General features: G+C 37.7%; 1 protein-coding gene across 18 annotated transcripts in view; it reads right to left on the bottom strand.

The window, feature by feature from the left end:
* MCTP1 (multiple C2 and transmembrane domain containing 1) overlaps nucleotides 1-27,137 on the bottom strand; it is a 527,670-nt gene that overhangs the window by 71,241 nt on the left and 429,292 nt on the right. For 13 of the 18 annotated variants that reach the window (XM_072791100.1, XM_072791166.1, XM_072791109.1 and 10 more), the window contains 2 exons: nucleotides 26,863-26,982; nucleotides 5,351-5,404 (listed from right to left, as the gene is read on the bottom strand). In XM_072791100.1, the coding sequence (XP_072647201.1) occupies nucleotides 5,351-5,404; nucleotides 26,863-26,982 (174 nt within the window). The remainder of the gene's footprint in view (nucleotides 1-5,350; nucleotides 5,405-26,862; nucleotides 26,983-27,137) is intronic. The other 5 variants (XM_072791128.1, XM_072791183.1, XM_072791146.1 and 2 more) reach the window with 1 other exon arrangement.

The raw sequence follows: 27,137 nt of genomic DNA, 5'->3' as shown, positions 1-27,137 counted from the left end.
AGGAGTAGTGAGAAAGGGTGAAAACACAGGAAAAAAGTGTAAAGAACTGGAACTTAGAACTAAAGAGCTCCTAGCTGGGATAGATGGTGTACTCCCTGATTATGCCACTAGAATACCTGAAAATCACGTCTAAGGTCATTTGCACCTGTTCTTTGATTTTTATTCTCCTGGAAAACTTAGTTTTAAGGAGCAGTAAAGATGCCAAACTTGGAGAACCTGAGGGTCAGCCATGGATCTGCCACTTATTGTCTATATCACCTTTGGCAGCACACCTATGTTTGGTTGAAGTATAATTTCCTCATTCTAAAATGAATTTAAACTAGTGGGTCTAGATGATTGTGGTAGGCAAAATTCTAAGATGACTGCCAAGACTCCCACTTCCTGGTGCCTATGTCCTGTATAATCCCCTCCCCTTGTATGTGAAGGGAATTAGGAATACATGGGGCACCTGGGTGGCTCAGTGGTTGAATAAAATCTTTAAAAAAAAAAAAGGAATTAGGAATACAATGGAGTGCTCATCCCAATTTTAGGTTACATTACATGGCCCAGTGGACTTGAAGAAAAGATGCTCTTTGGTAGGCCTGATCCAATCAGGCGAACCTTTAAAAGGGACTGGACTCTTCCTGAAGAAAGAGAGTTGAAAAGTTAGATTTTCCAGAAGGGAGATTCTCCCTTGGTGGATATAAAGATGGAAGGGACCATGGAAAGTGACCACTAGGAGTGAAAAGCCAACAAGGAAGCAAGGGCTTCAGTCCTCCAAATACAAGGAACTGAATTCTACTAAAAACCTGAAAGAGCTTGCAACTGGATTCTTCTGCAGAGCCTCAGAGGAAAACTCAGCCGGACTGATACCTTGAGTATTAGACTCTGAGCAGAGAACCCAGTTGAGCCATGCCTACACTTCTGACCTACTGAATCCAGAGCTAATACATGTGGCTTGTTTTAAGCCTCTGAGTCTGTAGTCATTTGTTGTGTAGTGGTAGGAAACTAGTAAACTAATACAATGACATTTCAGTTAAATGTGAGTTAAGATTTCTTTGCAAGCATTTTTTTTCTTGACTCTTCTCTCCCTGCCTTTCTCCAAAGCATTGATCTGCTTCCCCACCATGTAATTATTTCATTGACTATAACTAGAAAATGCCATTTTGTCAAATTAAAATTTTCTCTCCTATCACAAATCAGAGTTATCTCCTTCCTCCCCCACTCCCCCACCATCCTTAATTTGAGACGCAGAGAATTATGCAGCTTGGGTATATTACATACATTTTAAGGCTAGAGAATCAAACCAGATAACACAGATTTTGAGAATTAAAGCAAACAACCTATGTATTTTGAAGTAACTCAGACATGTTTCACCCATTGCATCTAGTTATCTTGAAACACAGTAACCTTGACATAATGGCTGAAGAAAAGGGTAAAGCAACGTAAGTATAAATGCCTGAACATTTTAATATCTTTTATCAATAAACATTAGTAGTGTGCCATGCATTTGAATCCATGCTTATCCTGAGGAAAACCTGCATTCTATCTTCTGCTTCCTGAAATTGCATCTGGATCCCATTACAAGGGTAGGACACCATGGGAAGCATGCCTAAACTTTTTAAGCTACAAAATGAAAGCTGATCTTCATTAATTAGATGTCTAGATTATGCAGATTGACCACTGTATTATCATAAATAACAAGGTCAAAAACACTATTATATGGCTTATTGATAACTCCACCCAGGTAATTTCACTAAGCCTTATTTACTAAGACATTCTATTAACCACAAAAGCAGGATTTGATGTCAGGTCAAAAATCAGATCAAACTGTGACTTTGTGGTTGATAGCGGAGAGAATGCTCTACAACAAAGGGAATGGAGAACACAGTGTGATGTCTTCCTAACATGCAATTCGGGAGAAATTTCATCCCCAGCATAGCTTCACCTACTACATTAGGCAGATAAGTGAGAATATTACAAGTCAATGATTCATAATTAAGACCCACCATTAAAGCTCATATTCCCTGCCTCTGTGAAAACCCTGGAATTGGATTAAGAGAGAGAAACCACCTGATTTTAGATTCAAGCAAATGTGGACAATGGATTCTAGAACGAAGGTGAAGTTTGAGGATCACAACCCCTCACCTGAATAATGATCAGCTGTTTTAATAAAAAGGGAGAACACAAGGAAAAAAAAAAAAACATACTCAAAAGGCCATGGTGTGGAAAGGCTTCAAGATCTGGGGATTCAGGTGAATCATGACTTAGCTTTTACCAACTTTAACCAAAGTCTTCCCAGGTGCTGAAGTTAGCACCAAAGGAAAACTCTCACAAAACTATTACGTGAAGTAATTATAATCTTTGTCTGCTTCACCTTTTTGTACCTGTGTCTTTGCCATCCATATAATTATGTTGAGGGAAAACACTTCGAGCCAAAATGAAATAAACGACTTCGGTTTATGCCCACACGGACCTTGTCAAGTAGCCAATGACTTGCCCTTTCATTGTGAGTGACTAATATCAATGCTGGCTCTAAAGAAAGACACTTTTCATAATCGCCCAACAATCTGCTAAGTGAAAACATATGGATGGGCTTAGGCAAAGCCTGCCAGGGGTCTTTGCTGAATGGAAAACAGGTGCTCTCATTCTGTGCCACGTAATACCCCATTTACCCCCAAGTCCAAAGGTTAGAGGACTAATAGCTGCCTTGTGGTAATCAGGGAAAGCCAAGAAACCAGCCCTGGTGAAACATCTGGGACATATTTTACATACTTGCAACATATGCTTCAGGTTCAATTAAAGTGAGGCTTTGGCACATTTATTAATCTTTTTTACTTTTATCCTATAAGAGGACTCACTGACCTGACCCCACTATTATACCAGATGAGAAAACAGAGAAATAATGAGAGCTAGAGGTCAGTACCTGCTCATATGGCAAAAAACACATTTGTTTTCTCCTGAAATTCCATTACGCATGACTCTATACACAAACTTTAAACAGAGGAACCAATGAATTTTTTAAAGTAGGAAATTACCCTTCTCCCACTCAGACACACTGATAGCCCAGACTTACAACCTTTACCACTCTGACAGCCAGTCAAGAGACGGAAGCTGGTAAATGGAAACTCGAAGGATCCCTTCCTATTTCCATTGCTTATAGTAAAAAATTCATATTTTAACGCATCCACTCTAGGATTCTCCCATTATGCAAGCCCCTAAAAGTATTTTGTAAATTATTAGACTTGAGATTTTCTTTTTGTTCAGATATGATTTTTAGGCTATCAATTGCATTATGCGTAGAGAAGAAAAGCCTCCTTACATATCACCTGAATAAAGGGTTGGATTTATGAAAATCAGCTCACAATCTTTTCATATGGAAAATACACTGTTTGTCAGCATCCTGCACACAAGAATACAGTTGAATTCACACAGTAATTTAAGCACTCACTTTCAATCAACTTTGGTAACTAGATCTCAAAATGTGTTAGAACCAGGGTGTCAGTTTCAGCCACCTAAACCCTAGATTACGATAGATGCCACTCCAGCGGCTTAGTGCTGTTTCCACCTGGCGTGTTCCACTTGACATCTAGCTTTTGGTGAGCTGGCTAACCAGGTGTGTTATTTGTTTCCCACTCCTAACATCCTCTCTATTAAAAAAATGACCATCGAGGGGAGAAGAGTGGCTTGGAGTATCAACAAACTGGTTAAAAAAAAAAAAAATACAGGTTGACTTCAAGCAGGGACACTGAAGTACTAGACTTCACTAAGGGTTTCCATTTATTAACGTTTCGGAGGGAACGCCTGCTGCTGGAATGAATCTTTATGGTGGCTTTAATAATAAAGCAGCAACAAGCAAGGGAAAATGGCCATAAATGGATGGCAGCTCCGTGTTTATCAGCAGAGAAATGATGATTCAGAGCTGGCATGTTGAGTTAAAATACAAGCTCTCTACAGCTCTACAACTGACCTTAACAATAAATCATATCATTTATTGCCAGAAGTGTATGTTCATGTTATTTAACATTAAAAACAAGCACATACGTGTTTGTGTAGAAAGGAGATTTTGTTAGCGTCTCTTTGGTGCTGTCGCTAATGACTGAATGATGTGCAGAAGAAAAATTTCACCTAAGAGCTCTACCAATTTCAAAATGTTTGGAATAGCATGAGAAGGGAATAAAGTGTGTGTGTGTGTGTGTGTGTGTGTGTGTGTGTGTCTATGTTTTCATTTTCCTTCTAGCACTGAATATTAGTCAAGAGAAAATCATTTGGGAGTTTGACTAATCACTGTGTATGGGTTTTTTTTTTTTTTTTTTTTTTTAACATTCCTAATGCTTGCTTCCAGCATGCAAATTCTTATACCAGGATATAACTGTACATCTTTACTAGAATCAAAGGTCAAGGGCATAAATTAAGATACGGTGTTGTTCTCTTTTATTCAAAAAAAAATTCACTGCTTTACTCTAATAGCAATCATTCCAGTGAAGGTCAAAATCTGGTTTTAGGTGCCAAACAATTTGGAAATAATGAATGATATTCTCTCTTCCCTCCCAATCTCACTCTAGGACTTTTTAGATTTTTGATCTAGAGATGCCCAAGGATTTTGATAAACCAGCATATCTATCCTCCTTGCCATCAAAAGCCTTTCTTCTGACCCCAGACATGGCTACAGTGGTGCAAGGTCATTTCTGATTCATCTTTCCAGTTGTCCCTTCTCCCCAGGGGACAACCAATCCAAGCAATCCCAGAAACAATTTTTTTTTTTTTTTTTACTGTGATCACCATTCTCATGCCAACCAGCAATCAGAAAATAACCTCTCAACAGGCTTTCCTGACCAAGGAGCCACAGAGCCATTCCAAGTCAAGCCTAGGCAAAGGCCGTGAGCACTGGGATTATTTAAATACCCTCCGGAGCGCTCCATGCACATGTGTTCTTTTGCTGAGCAATTCCTCGAAAATTACAGATGACAATATCCATGTTCGACTTAAGCAGGCTGCTATTTTTTCCCTTCTCTCTTCCTCCGAAGTGTAGCCCGATTTGTAATACTCAAGATAGGACAAATTTTTGCCCTTCAAAAACAGTTGTCACTGCCGTTATCTTCACGAGAGCTATCAAGTTCCAGACAAGCTGAATTATTTTTTTTTTGTTCCTGGCAGAAAAATATTTGACCCAGCTCTGGACAAAAGCGAAGAGGATTTATAGCCCTCTCTCCTTCTTTGCAACATGCAGTGGCATTGTTAGGATGATAAACAGCACTGTCCAATTTTCTGGACTCGAACACTTCAACTCCTTTTTTAACTGTCTGTGAAAACAGTGTCATGTCTACATTTCCCCATCCCCTGGTACCCAAGTGCTGGGAAAGATAATTACCTTGTCATCTTTGTCATCTTCTTCTTCCTCGTCCTCCAGCATGTCCTCCACTACCTACAGACAGAAACAGAAGTCATTTTCATGCTCATAAAGGAGAGAATTTTGTTCTGTCATTTTGAACCTTTTGGAAATGAAAACTTTATGAACATTTGAAACAGATGCACAGAGAGGGAACATTTGATCTAGAAACAGGGATTAGGAAAATGCTATGCCTTTAATTGATTGGAACCAGGGAACCGAATCCCAGTCAGGGGAACCCTATTTGTGGGAAATGTTCTGTGACAACTTAAAAAATCTGAAATCTGCGTAAGGTGAGCTAACATTAATTTGAGAGGTGCTTCCAATAGGAGATTTCCTTTTACCTGCTCCACTGTCTGTATTAATCAGACACTCTAAGTCTGGAACCAGATAACCAAGCAGAAAGCAGCTCTGCTAGTTCTAATTTACTTTTCACCAAACTCTAAGGTAAAGGATCCTATCTGTCCATTGATTTATGCTGGTGATCTATGGCATAAAGCTGACAGCTTTCACGACTCAAATTTTACTTATTTTTAATTTTATTGAACAAATTTGATTTGTAACATTGCGTAAGTTTAAAGTATGCCACGTGCTAATTGGATCCATTTATATATTGTAATGTGGCAATATTTACCATCTTGCGTAATTAGAGCACATTTTTAACGTCTTTGTTCATTGTACTGTGTGTTAGATCTCTATGGCTTATTTGCTACCTGTCATGTGTTTGTACCCCTAAACACTGTCACTGCTTTCCCTGCCCCCATCCCCTGGTAACCATCATTTTGCTAGCTTCTTTTCATAGGTTTAGCTTTTTTAGATTCCGCACATAAGTGTTATATTACCCTTTCTTTGACTTATCTTGCTTTAATGTTCCCAAGGTGCACCCATGTTGTCACAAAAGGGATGCTATCCTTCCTTTCTTGTAACTAACATTCCCCTGTGTATATGTACCACGTCCTTTTTACCCATTCCTCCACCAATGGGCATTTGGGTTGTTTCTGTATATTGGCTTTTGTGAATAGTGCTGTGGCAAACATGGCAGCGCACATAACTTTTCGATATCCTGTTTTCATTTCCTTTGGGTATATGCCCAGAAGTATAATTGTTGGATCATATGGTAGGCCTGTTTTTATTTTTTTTTTAGGAAACTCCATGTTGTTTCCACAGCATTTGGACCAATTTACAGCCCCACTAACAATCTATATGGGTTCTCTCCTCACCACAAACTCAACAGCATCTATGGTCTCTTCCTGATGATAGCCATTCTAACAGATGTTAGCTAACTCAGTGGTACATTGACACAGAGGTCATATTGCGGTTTTGACTTGCATTTCCTTGATATTAGTGATGTTAAGCATCATTTCATCTATCTGGTGGCCATTTCGATGTCCTCTTTAGAAAACTGTCTGTTTAGTTCTTCTGCCTATTTTCGAATTGGATTGCTTTTTTTTGTTATGGAGTTGACCGAATTCTTTAGATATTTTGGATATTAACCCCATATCTGATATATGGTTTGCAGAATTTTTTCCCATTCTGTAGGTTATTTTTTTATTTTGTTGATTATTTTGCTGGGCAGAAGCTTTTGAGTTTGATGTAGTCCCATTTGTTAATTTTTTCTTTTGTCATTTGTCGTTTGTAGTTTTGGTGTCACCAAGGCTCAAAGTTTAATTCTTGTGTATAAATGTCAACTTTTGACTGTCTCTGTGTTACTTTTTGATTTTGTGGATTATCAGAAACTCTAATTCTCTGATTTTATACAAGGGTTACATTAGGAGAATGGACATTGAAATAAAATTAGAAATGTATCCAATAGTCAAATGTATATAATACATATATATAACCCATGTAGGTGGGTATGAATGTACTTTTTAATGACTCCTAGTTTACTTAGCACAATGGGCTGGTCATTTTGGATTTGCTCAATATTTACCCTTTTCTTGATTAATGTGTAACTGTGGCATTACAAATGGGACTTCACTGTTTCAGGTATTTTATTATGGTTTTATATGCCTACGGTTTCTCTCTCTCTCTCTCTCTCTCTCTCTCTCTCTCTCTCTCTCTCCAGGGAAACCAAAAACTTAAAAAAACTTTGGGGAGGGTTGCTATTCAGTTAAGTGCCAACCTCTAATTACATTCATGCCATTTCATATAATTTCTAATTCTTATGGTGTTTTTTTATCCAGTCTGTATCTCTATTTCTGAATAAACTTGATAGAATCACGGTTATTAAATATTTTTAAATCTTTCTTTCAAAGCTCATAACTTTAAAAGATAGAGACAGCTCGTGCTTCTTTCATGTGGCTTATGATACAGGCAGGAATATGTTATGAGTGAAAACTTCAATAGCTAAGACTGTATTATGCAAAGAGCTACACAAACTGAGATAACATGTCGGGACTCTCAGTGATCTAATAATTGTTCTCAAGTATTCTAAAAGCATTAGCTGATTTAAAAGAATAGCCCAAATGCAAGCCTCCATTTCTCACAAACCAGTATATTACCAAAGCATCTGACAACCTGTGAGGTTGTTCCTAATTTAATGTCATACTTCAAATCTTCTATTATATGGAGGAATTTTGTGGTCTTTCCTTTGGACTTTCAGCATTTCAGAAGAAACACAGCAGCACAATGTGCTGGTTCCAATACCTGGTGAGAGTTTACACTTGTTTTGAAGACATATAAAGCAATTCAGCCTCAACTAGAAAGGAGAACTCTTAACATTCACTCTAACTGTATTCAGCAACTCCACAGGCATTTATTGCAAAGCCCCTTGGCCAAGAAACACACTGCTAGGTACTATGAGGATGCAAAGATGACTAACTCAGATTTTTCATCTATACTCATGTCAGCCCTCAAGAGGTTTATAATTCAGTAGAATTTAAAATGAGACTATAAGCTAATCTTTCACATAGGCTTTTACTTTCCTGAGATTTTAAGTATTCAGAAGTATGTAGACAATAACAGTAACAATGTATAATCAAGGTGTTATATGCCAGGCAATTCCAAATTGGTCTATTTTTGATGAGGGTTTAAGCGGGAGAAATAGCCACGCTATTTCAGCACATTGTATTTCTCCAAAAGAACTTACCTAACACAGCAAACAGCTGAAACCCAGACAGTGGGACAACACAGAGCCAGTTCCACCCTTTGCCCAGTTCTTGGGGGGGCGGGGGGAGAAGGAATTTACCTACCAACTCTCCTAACTTTTGTTTAAATGACTATAATTTTGTATCTCTAATAAAATGATTGATTTAGATTAAGTAATTTTTCACATTGGTCATTATGATCCATTTTATTTTTCAGTAAAAGTTGTATGTATTTGAGGTATAAAACAGGATGATTTAGTTAAGCAATATTTTACTAAAATTACCCACACACAGTCATTTATCAAATATGCCAAGGAAAAAGAAATGAACACTACAGCATACTTTTACTCCTGTGCATAAACTCTATGTTTTTGCTAGTTATTATTAAAAATACGTGCCCCTCCTCTTCAGTACTTATGATCATACTGCAGGTGCTAGGAAGTAAGAATGGTGGTGGATTTTGCAGATTGCAAGGTGCATAATAGATGTTCAAGAAATATTTGTTGATAGAATGAAGAGATGAAAGCGTCACCCATTCTTCATAGCTTTCAACACACTTTTACGTAAAAGAACTGAGCTAGCTTATCTGGAAAGACGTATACCTAATCAGTAATGCTGATTAATGAAAGCAACTATTCAAAATGTCTTCAAATATTTGCATGGAAACAAGAACCATAAATATTTAACCTTTAAGATCTGTAGATTTCACTACCTTCAAGTTAATCTTCAAAAATTCAAAATATCATCGTAACATAAAACAAGCCAATAGCTTAATTTACACATTTTCCAAGTCGGCTGCGAATCTTATGTTCAAGAACGACTCAAAGAGGTCTACGGAATCAGGCTCTTCATTTGCAAAACCCAAACTGTTCTTACCCTGCACAAGTGGGTAATTGGCTACGCACAATTGCTCTACAAATGTGCAGCCAGAACCACCCAATACAACCATTTGCTTTTACATTTGGCAGAAAAGTGTTGTGTTAGAGAGAGGCCTTTGTGTTGTGTTTTAGCGCTCTAGCGAGGGCTTTTCCCCTCCTCCAGTGCCTTTTTAATGTTATATCATAAACATCTACAAGTGAGGATTTATAATACAGATGCTTTCCTACGGATGCCTTTAAGCTGTTTCAGAATGTATCCCACTATTGCTTTTTGCTCAGGTGAAGTCTAAGGTGCCTTGGAAACTGGAGATAATGGCACCTAGCCCAGTGTTGATTAAGGATCCAATGAAATAATGCATGTAAAGTACTTAGCACACAGTTCCTGTATCAAAAGAAGTGTTCAAAAAGGTTAGCTATTAGTGAAAAGAAAAATAACATGAGCTTAGTGATATTTTAAACATTAATTTTTAAAAATTCGATTATGTCTTTTTTTTGTTCTGGGCAAAATATTCGGTATTCTTTATGACATACAAAATTCCAATTCATGTTTTGCAGACACCAAGAAACACATAAAGGGACACAGGTAGAGGCGTTGATAAAGACTCCCACTTTTGGGCAGCCCGGGTGGCTCAGCGGTTTAGCGCCGCTTGCAGCCCAGGGCGTGATCCTGGAGTCCCACGTGGGGCTCCCTGCACGGAGCCTGCTTCTCCCTCTGCTTGTGTCTCTGCCTCTCTCTCTGTGTCTCTCATGAATGAATAAATAAAATCTTAAAAAAAAAAAAAAAAGACTCCCACTTAAAATGATAATGTGTTTACTAATTTTCAGGCTTTAACAGACCAAAGAAATGGACGGTTATGAAGGCAAGAACGTCTCAGAAGTGGGGCTGTGCTTGAAGACATGAGCCCTGGTCAAATGCAATGAATATAGAAACTGCAAACTGGGGTTTTTACAAACGAACTGCATGTATCACTGAAGTGCATTTAATGACTGCACAGAACTGCAACATTTTGCCCGAGAACTCAAGTAACACCTACCATTCAGAAAGAGAGTGGTGGAGTTTAACACTTAACAAAGGAAAACAAATAAAATAAACGAGTCCTCATCTCAAATTCCAGCTCTTCCCTCTTCAAATAAAACCACATAAGGACTACATAGTTTTGTTTTCAAGTATATGAAGTCCAGTTGCCCAAACATTTGTCAACAATAATTTAATAACACATATGTAGGAATTCCTTGAGAAAAAAAAGTGTTGAAAAAAATGCGTGTGTTAGAAAAGATACATTTTTCCAAAGTTTTTTTTTTTTTCTTTCCCTGTTCTTGAAGGGGGCTATCTCAGTTAGGCTCTAGAATTCTCTTTCCAAATTATGCTTTCTGATACCTTGCTTGAAAGCAAGTAGTATTAATCAAACAAAGGAAGGGCACGAGGGAAATCAGAAAGATGTAATGCAAGCAGTTAAAAGTGACATGACCTTCTGTAATGTCGCTCGTCACAGACTTATATGCCACACACTGGAGGAAGGTCTTGAAAGAAACTGATTCTTGGTACTATTCCTTGAATGTAATACTAATAAAGATGACATTTTTAAAAACACACGTAGACAGCCCCAAATGCAGCATGCCAGCTACATTACAGCCAAAGAATAAGCAGATAACATTATCTTTAAAAGCATAATATTTCTTCTTTCATATTCTATATTTGCTGAGCATTTGTTATTAACATATAAAATATAATATGTAGCTGTACTTTTTAAAAATCCATTTTCAAACGGAGCAAAATTGCATCTGTAGAATATGTATATTATACAGTTGCACAGGAGCTCTTTTCATACTATGACTTTTAATTATAATTCAACACAACTTAAATGCTTTATGACTTGCAAGGAAATAAAATTTTATTTGGCTGAAAATATTAATAATGGTGTTGGTAATCTGAATAAAAGTATGACATGTTTAATATTACTGCCCCAGACAATGATGTATAAGGGAGGGGACCAGAGGATGCAGAATAGGAAGACCAAGACAGTGAAGGGATGAGATGAAGTAGATTCAGGTAACTTTATTGTTAAAGTCATCACAGGGCAGCAAATACTAATTATTGCTTTTTAATGCCAATATTAGGTGTGTATTTTAAAACAAAAGTGACCAAAGGGTGTTAAAAGGCTCACCAATAATTCTTAAAATACTTTCTATTGTGATTTGTCCAGGAATAAAGTCCTTCACTTCTTTATAGCTCTTCAAAGAAAAAGGAACCAAAAGAATCTTGGTTATGTCACCCTTGTAAGAGAAGTATTGAGTACCACAAAGCCAAAAACCCTCAAAGCCAAAGCTGACACAAACCAGTTTCTTTCATATGTTTACTTTTTTCCTTGGAAATAATCTTTGAATTAAATAGATGTTTTGCTATGTTCAGAATGAATAGTTGCACAATTCAAATTGCTTTACTCAAACACGGTCTATAAAAAAGCAACACATTTAAATTAAAGAAGAAATCACTGCTGTCCAGATGTGCAACTGCATGTTAAAAAATTAAAGAAAGAAAATTGTCACAAAAGAAAGAAGTTTCATATTTAATTTCATATTCATAGAACATCCAAATGTGTACAGATGCTTATATTTGGACACATTACAAACTAAATGCCTATTTCCACCCTAGAGATACAGAGGAATTTGGAGAGAGCAGTATTCTTCAACATGGTCTGGAGTTCATTTATACCATTTTGTGTATGCATAAACCAAGCAGAGCATGCATCTGTGTGCCAATGAATTTATTACATGTGTAAATATCATATGAAATTATTGGACGTCTACGGATTGAGAAGATGCATATAAACCCTCAGATGATCTCAAATACTGAAAAGTACGAGAGTTGACCTCTGGTCAACCAAAGTTAGCTAAAGACTTTTGTGGTCAATAAGATCATTATAGGTACACTCGTGCTGTCAGTTTTGCAACAGCACATCTGCTTCTCAAGAAATTTTTGAGAAGGAACTTTTGCAAAATGAATGGCACAATTAAGCTGTACATATAATTTACTCCACGTTTGGAAGAACAATAAGACTCATAAACAGGTCTAGGATATACTGTTTCATCTAGTAGATCTCAAAAGCAACTGGATGTATGATGGCTGCTTAGTTTGATTCACGCTATTAAAGATTTGACCTTGGAGTATTTCAGCTACAGTAGTCATCAAGATAACTGAACCACTAGATGTAATAATAATTAGTGTGATAGGCTTGCCAGTGAGGTTGAATATATTGCAATACAAAAGAAGGCAGACTAAAAAGAAAAGCATTATTACTTACTGCTAAAAGACTTCCTGATTTTTACAGAGACACTCAAATACAATTATTTCTTCTTGCAGAATGCATTTCCTTGGCTCATTCTGGGAAGTGCCATGTTGTAATTTAGTCTGATTCTTAATAGGAAATGTGGCTTTAATGTGGCTATCAGATGACTTTTGATGCATGCCACTGATTACATATAGCCTGTATGCTGCATCATCAACAACAACATTCTTATTTGCAGTATAATATGCTTTGCTGTAAGGTGCAAGGGCAGTAAATTTACTTTACTGGCCAAGAATATGTAACCTTTTAATTTTTTAAGTGTCAGCTTAATATGCAGAAAACCTCTTCCATTATGAAAGACTAAATATAATATAAATTCTATAATCAGTATAAGCATCTTAAATGAATTTCTTTTCCTATTTCCTTCTCAGTATTCTTAAATGTTCATTCTTACACTTACACAAAGCAGTGTGAACAGAATTCTAGTGTTTATTTGAACTATGTCTCCATCTAAAGGCTTCACAATGTATTGTATTTTGGCTGGCAGGGAAAATTCTAGCTTGGTGTCTTTTAGGATATTGCATATTAATTTGACTGAACAGGGGAAAAAAAGGTCAACTATTAACCTACAATGTGCTTTTTAAATAATAATGCTTTTCTGAAACTATTTTATTGTCAGGTTAGAGGAAAAAAAGTATACAAAAAGCCTAAAAAAACCACACAAAAACCCAAACGGAGTTGTTTAATGTGCTTTTGCAAAGTGAAAAGATAACTAGACTTACCACTAATGTATTACATAAAATTTAGTATTTTCAAAGGAAAATATTTTTGTCCATTAACAGTAAACTGATTTTGAAAAAAAAAAAAAAGAAAAAGTTATGTACTCAGGCCTCTCTACATAAAATCAGATTTCCATTCCAGAACCATAAATTTGTTTTTTTTTTTTTTTTAAAAGGTAGAGTTTTAAATGTTTAAAGTTCTAAAACAACCTTAGGAATTTTTATTCTTTAAGTATCTCATGAAGAGTCCATGTTATTTATTTAAAACATGTTCCGCAAAGCAAGAGGAGGAAGAGGTGTGACCTCTGTGCAAGTACCATCCTCCAATCTTCTTAGAAACGTGCATTGCTCTAACCCCTGCAGATATGCTTGGGAGCATTAAAGCTGCAATAGTCAGGAAGTTCCTTTCAGGCAAATGTATAGTTTATCACACGAAAGAGGGGAAAATGCTATACTTTTGGAACAATAGTATCTGAAAACAAAACAAAAAATCATTTATATTGGAGATTAACGTTAGCAAACTCTGGACTATACTGTTCTGATAGGTTCGATTGACTTTTTACAGAAATTCACAGCTACTCATGTTAAGCAGTATGCTGGGGATAATGGAAGGGTGAGGGGAATAGGTGGACGTTTGTAGAGAAAAATATTCTGACACTAATTTGATTTTCTCTTTCTTTTGTTCTTGTGCCTAGAATATTTTGAGGCCTGAGAATATTATGTGAGAAAAATTTAAAAATAGACTGAGTTTTGAATGTCAAAAAATCATATAGTCAGAAAACTTTAGTTTTTTTCTTTATAGCCCTTTGCTATAAATAATAATGATAAAATATATTTTCTCTCTTTTTTTGTAAAGAATAATCACCTCACAAAAGAAAGCCCATGTGGGTTTAGACCTACATTTGAACTGGAAAGAATGTCTATGGTGAATGGTGAATTGTAGCATAAAAGCCTGAATGAAAAGAATGTTCACGAAACCTCACACAAAACCTCCGTAACCGTTTTATCACAAGCTTCCCATAATATAACACAGCTCTATATTCTAGGAAAAGCTTGCCCGGTCCACTTATCATTTCTGCTTTATGTAGTGTACTGTATGATTGCTAAATTAGTGCATAATGCATTTATAATATTTATAGTACCAACATTTAGTTAAATAACCTTTATGTAAGATTTATGTTGATTTTTTTTATTTCTCATTTAATGGCAAATTATGAAGAGCATGTTTCATAAAGATAATTCTCCATTTAAATTCATCAGTCCATTAAATATTAAAATTATGTTTCTGATGCAATCGAGAACAAATTTGTCCAGCTTCAGTGATTATTTGCACTCATAAAAATTAGGCTTGATTAATAAAATTTAAATGCTTGATTAAGTTGACATTTTCATGTTCTATTCTGATTTATTAAAATTAGTCCCTGTGCCCAGGCCTGGTATGCTAGTGTAGGTTTACCTTTCTCCTTCTCTTAGTCGACATCCAGAGAGAAGCTGTCAGGAAGGAGTATTGTGTTTTGGACTCAAAGACGGTTTCAGGAAAATGCCCTATTCTTTGCTCAGAGTGCTGTCGGCCTTTGTCTTTATGCACTGTGCATGGTGGAGGTTTGTATTACAATAAACAAGAAAAATGTTTCTTTCAAATATCTATTGATATGATCTGGAAAACGGCATTTATTTATGATATTTCTGTAAAATTCAGTTACCAAGCAGCTCTCATCTGTAGAGGACTGGTCAAATTTCTTCATCTGCTTTTTTTTTTTTTTCTGATAAAAATATAGTTTTTATTTTTGTGGGACTTCCATACACATAGCAGGGGGGGATTATAGACACAGGAAATCTTTCTGCCGCAATGCTACTGTCTTTATCTACAAGCCTAAAACCAAGACTGATGGTCATGGAAAACCATCCTCTTCAAGAGCACTTCCAAGGGAACTTTTCAAGAAAGGAAGTGACATACAATGTCTAAGCCCTCATTATTCCCACACTGGTTTATCCTATTTTCTACATGGGCAGGTGCCTAGCTGTCATTTACTGAGCCCTCACTATGTGCTTAGCACAGTATGTTATCTCTTTAATATCTCTTTAATCGTCACCAAACCTCAACAAGGTGGCTATTATCCCTGACTTATTGGTGAGGAAACTGAGGTTCAGAAGAATGAATAAATTTGCATGGCTAACAAGGAGAATGTTTGGAATTAAATCCCAGGTCTTCCTAATTTCAAAGTTGGGGCTTTTAACCTCTACCAGCTAGAAATGAGACATGATAACAGTTTTTGAGGCTGCCGGTGGGGGGGGCGTGTAACTCACTTGGAAACTTCGTTTAGATGAACGGACTTTCTCTCATTTAAGCATACTACCAAAATATTGGGTTATTTAAAAAAAATAAATGATATGGTATGATAGTTATTTTTTTCTTGCATGATGGAATAAATTCAAATGGCAGGAAATGCCCTTGAAGGCCTGTTTTAGTTTGGCTGCCTACATGTACCATTAGAGTTCCACATACAAGATGGTGGAAAGACTTTAAAGTTGCATGCTCTTGATAAATGCATGTCATTTAACACTAAAAAAAAAAAAAAAAATACAAAACTCTCAGAGTTATTGGACCCCTATCAGAGTTCTAATTTACAAACATTTTCCACAAGCTGATAAAGACATACCATTTGGTTTCCACTTTTAGTTTGTTAATGGAGGTCTTGCACTTTCTTATCACCTTTCTGAACCAGGGTCAATAAATCTCCACAAATATTATAGGAAACCTAGTGCCAACACCACTCACTACAAGAGGCATAATGCTCAGGACTAATAATGCACACTAGTCATGGGGTCATGAGTCAGCCACAAAGTGCTACTGTTGGCCCTATATCCTACCCTACCCTCACCATCAAGTTCGAACAAGTTTTGGCTAGCTACAAGGAGAATGCAAAATCATTCAGAAAGAACAAACAGGCTATTACTAAAAAGAGTAAGAACACATCCACCCTGAGAACTGAGACCAAAACTATGAGCATCCTCTTTTTTTCTCCTCTTCTCCATCTCCCTCTTCAATTACAGAAATGACAAAATTGTATGTGTGGGGGCAGATCTTTCAGAAGAACAGAGATAATAAAATCACTTGGTTGACTGACATACAGGTAAATGCTTAGGTTGGACACTTTGGAGAATCATCTAGGCAATGAATTCTTTGGATCCAAGGAAGGCTTTGAAGGGAATTTAGAGTTTTCAAGGAGTTTCTGGGGGCTCCAGGGATCATCTGGGGCCCAAATAAGAGAAAATTAGTAATTTGGGGGGCGGGCATGATCTTCAGGTTTCTTTCAAGGTTGCCAAGACAATTCATTTAGTAGAAAAGGAGCTAGATTTTCAGGGTAGAAATCCTCTAGAAAAATGAAGCTTACCTCTTTACCTTGTTACATTCTCAGATGCTTTGGAGAATCTGAGCAAGTTGGGAAGGATTCAGGCAAAAAACAAACAAACAAACAAAAAACAAAAAAACAAAACAAACAAACAAACAAAAAAACACAAGAGTAACTGGTAAGCATCCCCTATGCTGGCTACTGCTAACTTTAAATTCTGTCTTCCTTTGGAGTCTTCATAGATCCTAAGCAAGAAGGATGCCTTCCAGTGAGGAGGATCTTCAGTAAATTGACTTTTAAAAATAGAAATGTTTTCCTTTACATCTTTCTCTGCATGAGCTGACATGTCACGTACAGGTAACACTCATCTTTTACTGTTCTATACTTTTACCTTGCCAATTTGAAGTTTAGCTGCAGTCTGAGAATAGAGTAAAAGGATAGCCAATAAACTGAAGAAGTATTAAAGGCAAACATGGAGTTACTGAATGAAAGGCACAGACTGAAGAGTGGCTGCGGTAACAGTTGTGGTCACAGAGAAACAGACCCCTTTTCTTTACATATACAACACATACATATACATCTGGGGTGATCTAATATCTCTTGGTTGCTCACCCAGCTTTCATATACACACCTCCATAACCACACCTATTATATTCATGCCCTTGAGTTAGTGGTCTGTTTCCCTCAGTAGGCCATAAACTGTCCTGGGCAAGGACCCTGTCTTAATCACCTTTGAACAACAGCACTGCGCCTGTAGACATTCAAAAAACTTTTGTTGAATGGAAATATTTATGCACAAACATTGGACAATTTTTTAACCCAGAAGGATTAGACTAAAATATTTATTCACTGGGTGCCTGGGTGGCTCAGCAGTTGAGCATCTGCCTTCAGCTCAGGGCATGATCCCGTGGGGTCCTGGGATAGAGTCCCACATCCGGCTCCCTGCGAGGAGCCTGCTGTTCCCTCTGCCTCTCGTGAATAAATAAAATCTTTAAAAAAATAAATAAAATATTTATTCACTCATCACACATTTTTTGAGCAACTACTACACTGCTATGTCTGAGACATCTTGCTGAGATTAAGTACACAAATGTAGGATACAATGAGAACAATTTTAGGCTAGTAAGGAAGACCCACAGTGAGGTGACTATTACAATACAGGGAGAGGGACATGGGGTCTTAGAGGAGTGAGTTTATTTACCCTCTGAGGGTATGTGTCAGCAGGGGGAGGCAGGTGGGAGGCAGGTAGGAGGAGTCAAGAGTGGGAGGGAAGTTGGGGATGGCTCTCCAGAGAAAATGATAAAAATGCTAGGTGGTTACCCAGGGACATATACATAAATGATTAAAATCATACTGGGTGGCAAATTAGTATTAATTACCAAAAATATTCAAAACGCACACAAATTTGACCCAGAAATTCTCTTACAGTGATTGCCCCAAAGGCTGTTACCAGAGACCTGACTGAAGATTTGGTTAGTATTTTATCTATAGCGTTATTTGAGATGGCAAAAATCTTTGAAATATTTCTTTTCTTTCTTTTTAAAGATTATTTATTTATTTATTTATTTATTTATTTATTTATTTATTTATTTATTTGATATATAGAAAGAACAAGCAGAAAGAACAGCAGGCAGATGGAGAGGCTTGATCCCAGAACTCTGGGATCATGACCTGAGCAGAAGACAGATGCTTAACTGACTGAGCCACCCAGATGCCACTCTTTGAAACATTTATAATATGAGTGTTTAAGAAAAAAACTAAGCATGTACATGGTGAAAACAATGCAGCCACTAAAAATCATGTGGTTTTCCAGTGATTTAAGGAATATTTCTAAATAGGCTGCTGATATAAAAAGTAGATGTACTAACAGTACATTTAATGTGATCCAATTTTTGTAAAAAAAAAAATATGCCTGATAAAAAAATATACATTTACTTCAGTAAACTTATTTTTTTAAGGAGAGATAAAGCAGAAAGAGATTGTTATCATTCTTTGGGAACCCAGCTGCACCAGATAGTGCTGTTCCCAATGCAGCTACTATCCTGGCCATCCTCCATCCCCTCTCTCCTACATCCATCACCCCTCAAAACTTCCCTTTTCTCCAAGGTAGAAGGGGAATTGGGGGGCGGGGGAGGGTGGTGGTGAGGCCTTGACCTCCATGGCCAGGCCACCGCCTACTCATCAATGCCAACAAGGTTCCCTACAAGTCATGGTGCAGCATAAGGAGGAGCCTTGGAGGCTACCCCAGAATGAGGCACCTGAGCGAGCCGGCCTTGGTGGCTGCAGAGCCACCATATATCACACCTGGACCTCCAGGCCTCTATGGGCAGCTCCTTGAGCAGGTACCTCAGGAGCTCCAGCCACCTGTCACATAATTGCATCACACACTGTGAAAACCTGCACGTCCCCTCCCCATCCCCCAGAAGTGCATGTGCTTTTCAGGACAACTTGGGGCTGGCATGGCACAGGTGTTTCCATGAGGTTGGAGACCTGGCCTGTGCTGCCCCTCCCTGGGCCACCACGTCTGTCTCTCACAAATTTACTGGCTCTGCAGAGATTACCAACTTATCCTTGGCCTCAGTTTCCACATCTTTATGATAAAAGCATCATTCCTTCCTTCCTGCTTCTGTGTTCTATGGACCAAGTCTTTGGTCTCTTGGGCCCTGCTGAATGGGAGCCTGTGGAATTGGAGGAGAGAAAGCCAGCCTGGGAACCACTTAGAATTGGGTTCTGGTCCAGCATTGCTGGACGAGCCTTTGCAAGTGGCATAACCTTGGGTTACTGTTCTCCCAAGTGGTGAACAGTTGTTTTGCAGGTAAAGAGATGACAAAATTAGCAGGAGCACCATCTGGTACATTTTTGTGACTCCCCCCTTTCACCCAGGACTCTCATTTATTGTTCAATAAACATTCTGCACTTGAAAACAATTCTGCTAGAATACAGGGGAGGTAAAGCTGAAGCTATGGTTTGGGTGGGGCCTGCTCACGAGGCAGTCTTCCATACATGCTTGGAGATGCTGGAGAAAGACCAAAGTAGCCAATCAGAATTTTATTTCAGAACAGATCACCTTCCTAAAGTTCTTTTTTTTTTTTTTTTTTTTAAAGATGTTATTTTATTTAATCATGAGAGATACAGAGCAGGAGAGAGAGAGGCAGAGACACAGGCAGAGGGAGAAGCAGGCTCCATGCAGGGAGCCCGATGTGGGACTCGATCCCGGATCTCCAGGATCATGCCCTGGGCGGCGCTAAACCGCTGCGCCACCCGGGCTGCCCCTTCCTGAAGTTCTTGAGGTAAAAATCCAAGGTGCAGTTGAGATATAGTCGCCAAATAAATACAGACCATCTAGTTACATTGGAATTTCAGATAAATAATGATTATTGTTTTAGGTAAACATCTTTTTTACCTGAAATTCCAATTTAACTGGGCATCTGTATATCTACTTGCTAAATCTGGCAACCCTAAATAAATTGGGGGTGAATTCAGAGAGCTTCAGGGGCTAGAGATGGAGAGAAATCTGCAGGGTAGAAAGCATTGTCATCTACTGAGACTGAGAGGATAGTAAATAGCAGGGTGGTCAGACGGGACATTTGAGCAGTGTGGAAAAATTGTGGAAATCTGTTGGTCAATGTCCAGAGCCTGACGAGGTGATGATCATTGATGTCTGGGGACACCAACCTGTACGGTGAGTGATTATCTGGCACAGCTAAGCAGTTGGTGAACAGCTTTGAGAGGAGTCATAGGGGATAAACTTTTCTATTGACATCTGATTGGCTGTTTTTTTTTTTTTTTTAAATGCTAGTGACTGTGTTGGAAAACGAAAGGTCTTTTTTTTTTTTTTTTTTTTTTTTTTCATGGTCTTCCTCAAATTTTTGCAAGCTGGTGACCTTCTGAAAAAAATTGAGAAAATTGCTGTTGAAATAAGCAGGAAGAAGAAAAAAGTGATCATCCATTTTTAGATGTGTTTACAGGCTGTATGACTCAGTGCTGCTTCTGTTAAGAGCAAGTATGTGGTCTTTTTTGGTACTGAGATGCAAACAGAGGAGGCTTGTGGTCTATGCTACTTTCCGTGAATGATCAAGTATTGAAGTAGAGAAGATCTAACTGTACATCCAAAGTGCTTTGCTTATGGAGTCTCTCTTCTCCACTCCACTTTGGCCAGCCACTAGGTTCTATTAGGAATATTTCACTTGTTCAGTATTCTACTTATCCAAATATTGCACCATGGACTTCTTTGAAGCCAGCTGAGAAAAAAATAAATCTGTTTGATTCACAGGAACTCTGGTCAAACAAGCAGATGTTTCTTTGCTGGCTTGTACTTGGTGGGCCATCCCAAATTGTCCCATCACCAGCATTTCTAGCAGCAGATAAAATTCCCTCATCGTGAACTTTATTCCTAGAAATAAGTGCCCTGGACCCAACTGGAACAGGTACAACAAGAAATAATATTCAGTACTATTCTAAACGGGAAAAGCAGAATTGAGGGCTTTGCCATTTGAGGAAGCTAAGGAAACATTTTGCTATTTACTGAAGTATTTTAGCAAGGCAGACTTTGGCTCAATTTGTGTCACAGTCAGATCATGAATCAGAGAATGATTTCATTGATTTACCCTACTCTTCAGCCTTTTAACGTCTCCATTGATTAGGCAACTGAGATTGCTATGTGGGAGGAATATCATGACAGTAAAATTGAATGTTCTCTTAAAGTGTAATTAGAAAACACCTCTTGAAGAATTTTTGTATGTCAAAAATATTCAAGGACTTTCTTCACTAATATGAAGGCTTTTCAGCTTTGGTTTACTCTTCCCATCCATGCTCACCTGGGTTGACTGAAGGTAGTTCTACAGGTCATGAACAATTTTGAAATTAATGGGGTCACCTGGGATTAAACAGGTGACCAATGCCAATTCTTGATAGGTCACTGGGAACCTCATAAGGATATTGGGGTTACCTGGGATTCCATATGAGGCTCTCGACATTTAGAAAGTAAGCCCTTGGGAAAGGCATGCCCCAGAACAGACCATGAAAACAGCCTGCAGAACAAGGAAAAGCTGAGTTCATATCCCACTTCCTCTATGGAGCTCATTATTTGTTTTCTTTGGTTTTGAAATTTCCTTATTGGGAAAAGGATAAAACCATTTAGAATAATCTACTTGGTAAAGTGATTGTAAAGAATTAAATAGATAATGTATTTTAAAAAGGCTTAGCAGGATACCGGATACACGAAAGTTGCTTAATATCTGTCCCATTTCCCTGAAGGCAAGGAGGATGTGGAGGATGGTAGAATGGAGACACTGAGGGTTTTCCATCAATCTGTGTGCTTGAAGGTGAAGGTAAGGCTATTGGCTCTTCTAAAACTCAAGGAGAAACTTGCTCTAAAGGTGACCAGGGTGGCTCAGCCCAGTGGTTGAGCATCTGCCTTTTTCTTAGGTCCTGATCTGGGGGTCCTGGGATTGAGTCTCAGGTCAGGCTCCTTGCATGGAGCCTGCTTCTTCCTCTGCCTATGTCTCTGCCTCTCTGACTGTGTCTCTCATGAATAAATAATTTTTTAAAGGTGACCAGGGAGTCATGGGATATATCAAAATATAGTCTCAAGTATAATGTACTTGACCCGTGGTTAGGAGTACACACTTCAGACAGATTGACAGACTCTAATACCCATTCTGCTACTTTCTAACTGTGTGCCTTTGGATAAGCTATTAAACTTCTCTGGCTGGTTTCCCTATTTGTAAAGTAGTAATAATGATACCTGTCTCCTAGGGCGTGCAAGAGACCCCTGGTTTTCTTGGTCAACCCAGCTCTTTCCTCCTGAGACTTGATTCCCTCTTCTCAAGGAAGTGCTCTTGTGGCCATGCTTATTCCACCCAAGCATGTTCCCTTGAGACTGGGCAGCACTTGATTTAGGAAGACCCAACCCACTGGCTGGGCTGATAGAACTAGCTTTTCTCTCCTTGGGGCAAGATGAAGGTCATGACAAAAAGTAAGTGCCTAACATGGTGCCCAGAATGTAATGAGGATTCAGTAGGTTTTAAACCCAGAGCAGAGGCAACTTTGTGGTATCTATACTTTAACTTACAAAATTTCAGTCCACAGCAGCTATAATGTAGATACTTGGTACAAGCCTAATGGGCATTACGGGGGAAGGGGAAATTTTCCTTAGGTTTTGGAGTGACAGCTCAAACCAAGACAAGCATGATATTCTTGTCTTTATAACCCCTTCATGACAGAGACATTTCTGAATGAAGCATGCATTTATTAATGTTTTCTTTCCCCCACAAAAAGCCTAACAATTCCCATGCCAGAAATTTTAATGTCATGATGTGAGTGTAGGTAGTAGATTCAGATGTAGGAGTGCTTATTTTTAACAAGTCCAATTGGGAAACAGCAGAGGTGAGATACCATTTCTAACCACGCCTCTTTCTCATGTACACCTCTCAGTCTATAGCATTAGCCTCAGGACTAGCTGTTTCCTCACCCCATTCTCAAAAGGTTCAGCTCATTAAATGCAGCAAAACTTACTCGGCAAGGACTACACCTCATTTTTCTCATTAAACCAGAACAGGCACCATGGTTAGGAAAAGATAGGGGTCTTAGCTCCTATGATCATAAGTAGGAAGGGTCTCCATTCCTCATCTCCAAGAAAAGAAATGGTCTCCAAAATAAACAAATACAAAGAAATCCTTTCCTATTTTAATATTAATGTCAACTATCAACCCATATGGTGAAGACAGAATTTTTACCCATCTATGCATTTTTTATCTTTCATAGTACTTTCTCTTTTATTTCAACTTATGTCATGGACATGTTATTTCCTTTTTCTCTCTTGCTATTCAAAGCTCAAGGTCAATTTGTTTTTCTTTTATAATTTTTATCCTAATTTTTTTTAAAATTTTTATCCTAATTGAATGTTCTCAGCCAAATGTACCAATGATTTGATTTTTTTTTTCATAAGAAAATTTGCCTGCCCGCCCACCCTTCCTCCTTCTCTCTCTTTTAAAACAGGAAACTTTCTAGAACCACACAGTGGTGTGATTAATGCACTTCAGAGATAACCTAAAGTTTCCACACATGCTGAAAGATTCTGCATGCTTTGGGGGATAGCAATAAGGACTTAGGGCAAAATACCACTTCTCCAGGGCTATGCACTATGGCGTAGAGTCAATTAGACACAGCATGGCAGTCTCTGTAAACACTTTCCCTTGAGTTACATATATATGTATGTATGTGTGTATAAATGTATAGGTATATGTATAGATGTGTGTGTGTTTGTGTGTGTGTATAATAATCTGTAACCAGCAAGGTATAATCCAGGCTTGTTTTCAAAGGGAGCAACAAGTCCAAATATATAGCTAGGTGTGGCAAAAGACATATAATTAGGCAAAATGGATTTAGGAGTTACATAAAGTCTCAACTGAGCCACTGTGTAAAAAACTAAATGAAGTATTGTGATTGCTGCTCTGGTGTCTAGGAAGAACAGAATATGTGGATAGTGTGTTCTGGGCAAATAAAAGGTAATTGTTGACAGTTATGGAGTATAGCTGGCATTCCGTGAGACTTGGACTATGGACTGTTTCACAGTGGGCTGTGCTGAGGAATAAAATGTCAGTGGCTAAGGGTCGATGGAGCTCTGTTAGAGATGCGCACAAAGGAAACGATTTGGTAAATACTATTTTGGAATTATATTTTGAGGAAAAGAAGCGCAATAGAGAAATTCATATAGTCTGTAACTTTTCTATAGTCATAAAAATTCTCAAAGAATTGTAAACACAAGAGGATACATTATATATTACTATTTTCCCTCTACAAGTGGACCTTTCCAGTCAAGGCAGGTATATTCTGGAGAAGATAACAAGCAAAGTCTATAGTTTACAGAATTTTTCACTAAGAATACTCAAACCAATGACTAAATATTGACGATAAGCCCCCTCATAGGATTAAGACGCTGAAACTAAATTACCACTTTTTCCTATTTGCAAATAATCTTATTTGCAAATTTGTCTCAAGGCAACTGAATGAAAAGTAGATATTCTTCTCTCTCGACAATCTCCCTGAAATAAATGGGACAAAAAAGCAATTGTCTGAGAGAGTTCCATTTTCTTAAAGAAAACATCCTGGATTAATTGACAAAAGTACCTATTAGTCCCCATGACACCAATGCTTATGGCGTCTGGGGTTTGTCTCTCAGTGTGCAATTTAAATATGTATCCATAAAATCCTTGCCAATAATAACTTCTTGTCTATTGATACTGCTTAGCTATTAAAATCTCTATTAACAATCTCATGTTGGGTTTGATAAACCTTACAAAATATGTTTTCAACACTTCAGACTTACAAGATACTTGCTAGGTAAAGTGGCAAGGACAACAATGAATAGAGTCCCCACCCTTAAACTTACAATCATACAATCACATGACAGAAACAAATATATACCAATAAAATAGGAAAATAAACATGGTTGTTTTGTTGGCAACTTTGCATGTACTTGGTGACTATGCATCAGGATTTTTCCTTTATTTTGATGATAAAATTATTCTGAAGAAGTATATTCAGATTGTGTTACCATTTGAAGTGTATTTGGCTTGAATTATGTATTTGTTAATTAAAGATTTTATTTATTTGTTTCTTTCTTTAGAGACCATGCATGTGCATGTGGGTGGGGATAGGGGCAGAGGGTGAGGTAGGGAAAGAATCTCCAGCAGGCTGAGAGCTGAGCCTGGAGCCCAATGCTGGGCTTGATCTCACGACCCCGAGACCATGACCTGAGTCAAAATCAAGAGCTGGATGCCTAACTGACTGAACCACCCAGGCACCTCTACTTGAGTTATTTGAAAGGGAAAATGTTTTATGTCACAGGTATGCCTGTGCAGCTATTAAGATGCTATTATAATGAAGTATTATATAATACTATTAAGCTGACGATCAGATAACTTTGGTTCCTATACCATTACAGGCATGGGATACAGCAGAAACTCCTGATTATAAGTCAAATGTAGACCCTTAATGTCTCCCCTCCAAAAATCTATGTAATCTTTTTTTTTTTTTTAATTTTTATTTATTTATGATAGTCACACAGAGAGAGAGAGAGAGGCAGAGACACAGGCAGAGGGAGAAGCAGGCTCCATGCACCAGGAGCCCGATGTGGGATTCGATCCCGGGTCTCCAGGATCGCGCCCTGGGCCAAAGGCAGGAAATCTATGTAATCTGAAGAAGATAAACAGCTACCAAATAGATTCTCACATTTGACAAACCTTTAAATTCTTCTCAGTAGCTATCTATGAAGTTATCAAATTGCAAATGTCCTGTCTAGAGAAGACACCTCCCTCCCATTTATTTATATATATTGGAAAGCTTTTTGAAGTTGTATGTTCACTAAGGGTGTGGTGACTGAGATAATCTAAGGGGAATGAAAACTTGCAGGAGAACAGATATGATTATAATGTGGCTAGCTTCCGCTTCCTGCTCTAAAACTTTTTTTGAGAAAGAAGTTGTTTCACAGATTCTAAAAACTTTCGAAAATGTCAGAGAGGGCAGGTGGGTTCAGTATAACTTTCCCTAGGTTAAATGAAAGCTCTTTATCCTTGAGCTGGTAATCCTAATACACCCCTGACACAAGACAGATATTTGCTGTTGTTCAGTGAATGTTTATTGAATTAAGGTACTTTATGCACTTTTCTAGGTCAACAAACCATTCCTCTTTCCTTCCTTCCAATGGCAGACTACAGAGAAATGTCTTAAATAAAATACATTCATTTGATCTTATCATAAATAATTTTATGACATTATGTCTTAACTCAAGATTAAGACATAAAAACAAACAAGGAGAGTAAAAAATACTCATTTGAAATAACCCATTTATAATTAAAAGTCAGAGCTCATTCTATGGCATGCTCTTGATTTTAGTTCCTACCAAGATGAGACATATTAGAAAGAGGTTAGTACTTTCTATTACGTTAGGACCAAAGAGTTGTTAGTTTTGAACTGATTAAAACTTTCCTCCAAACTCGAGTATTTATAAACAGAAGTTCTAGTTTGTAAAAATAAATCAATGTTGATCTTGTCAAAGGGACTAGGAATAAGAACAAACACGCAATCAAATAAGCAAGTAGAAACTTACTGTATCACGTTGCCTGTTATCTTTCCCTGATATTATCAAGAAGTAGTTCCATGTCAATAGTAACAACAAAACCAGTGGTATCATGTAGAGCTCAAAGTTCCAGACAACAAAGAGAAAGAGCTGGAGGAGGAGAAGAGAAAAAAAGATGAGTCAACTCTGACTTTCATTAAATGGACGCTCTTATCCATACTCCACTTGAAATACACAAAACTAAATGCTTCAGAATGGAAAGATTTATCTTGAAAACAAAGCCTTGAGAACCTGTGAGGCATTTT

This window comes from Canis lupus, chromosome 2 (assembly GCF_048164855.1).
Source record: "Canis lupus baileyi chromosome 2, mCanLup2.hap1, whole genome shotgun sequence".
NCBI classification, from domain to species: Eukaryota; Metazoa; Chordata; class Mammalia; order Carnivora; family Canidae; genus Canis; species Canis lupus.
Note: the sequence above shows the minus strand (reverse complement) of the source record. Positions and strands in the feature narration are given on the sequence as shown.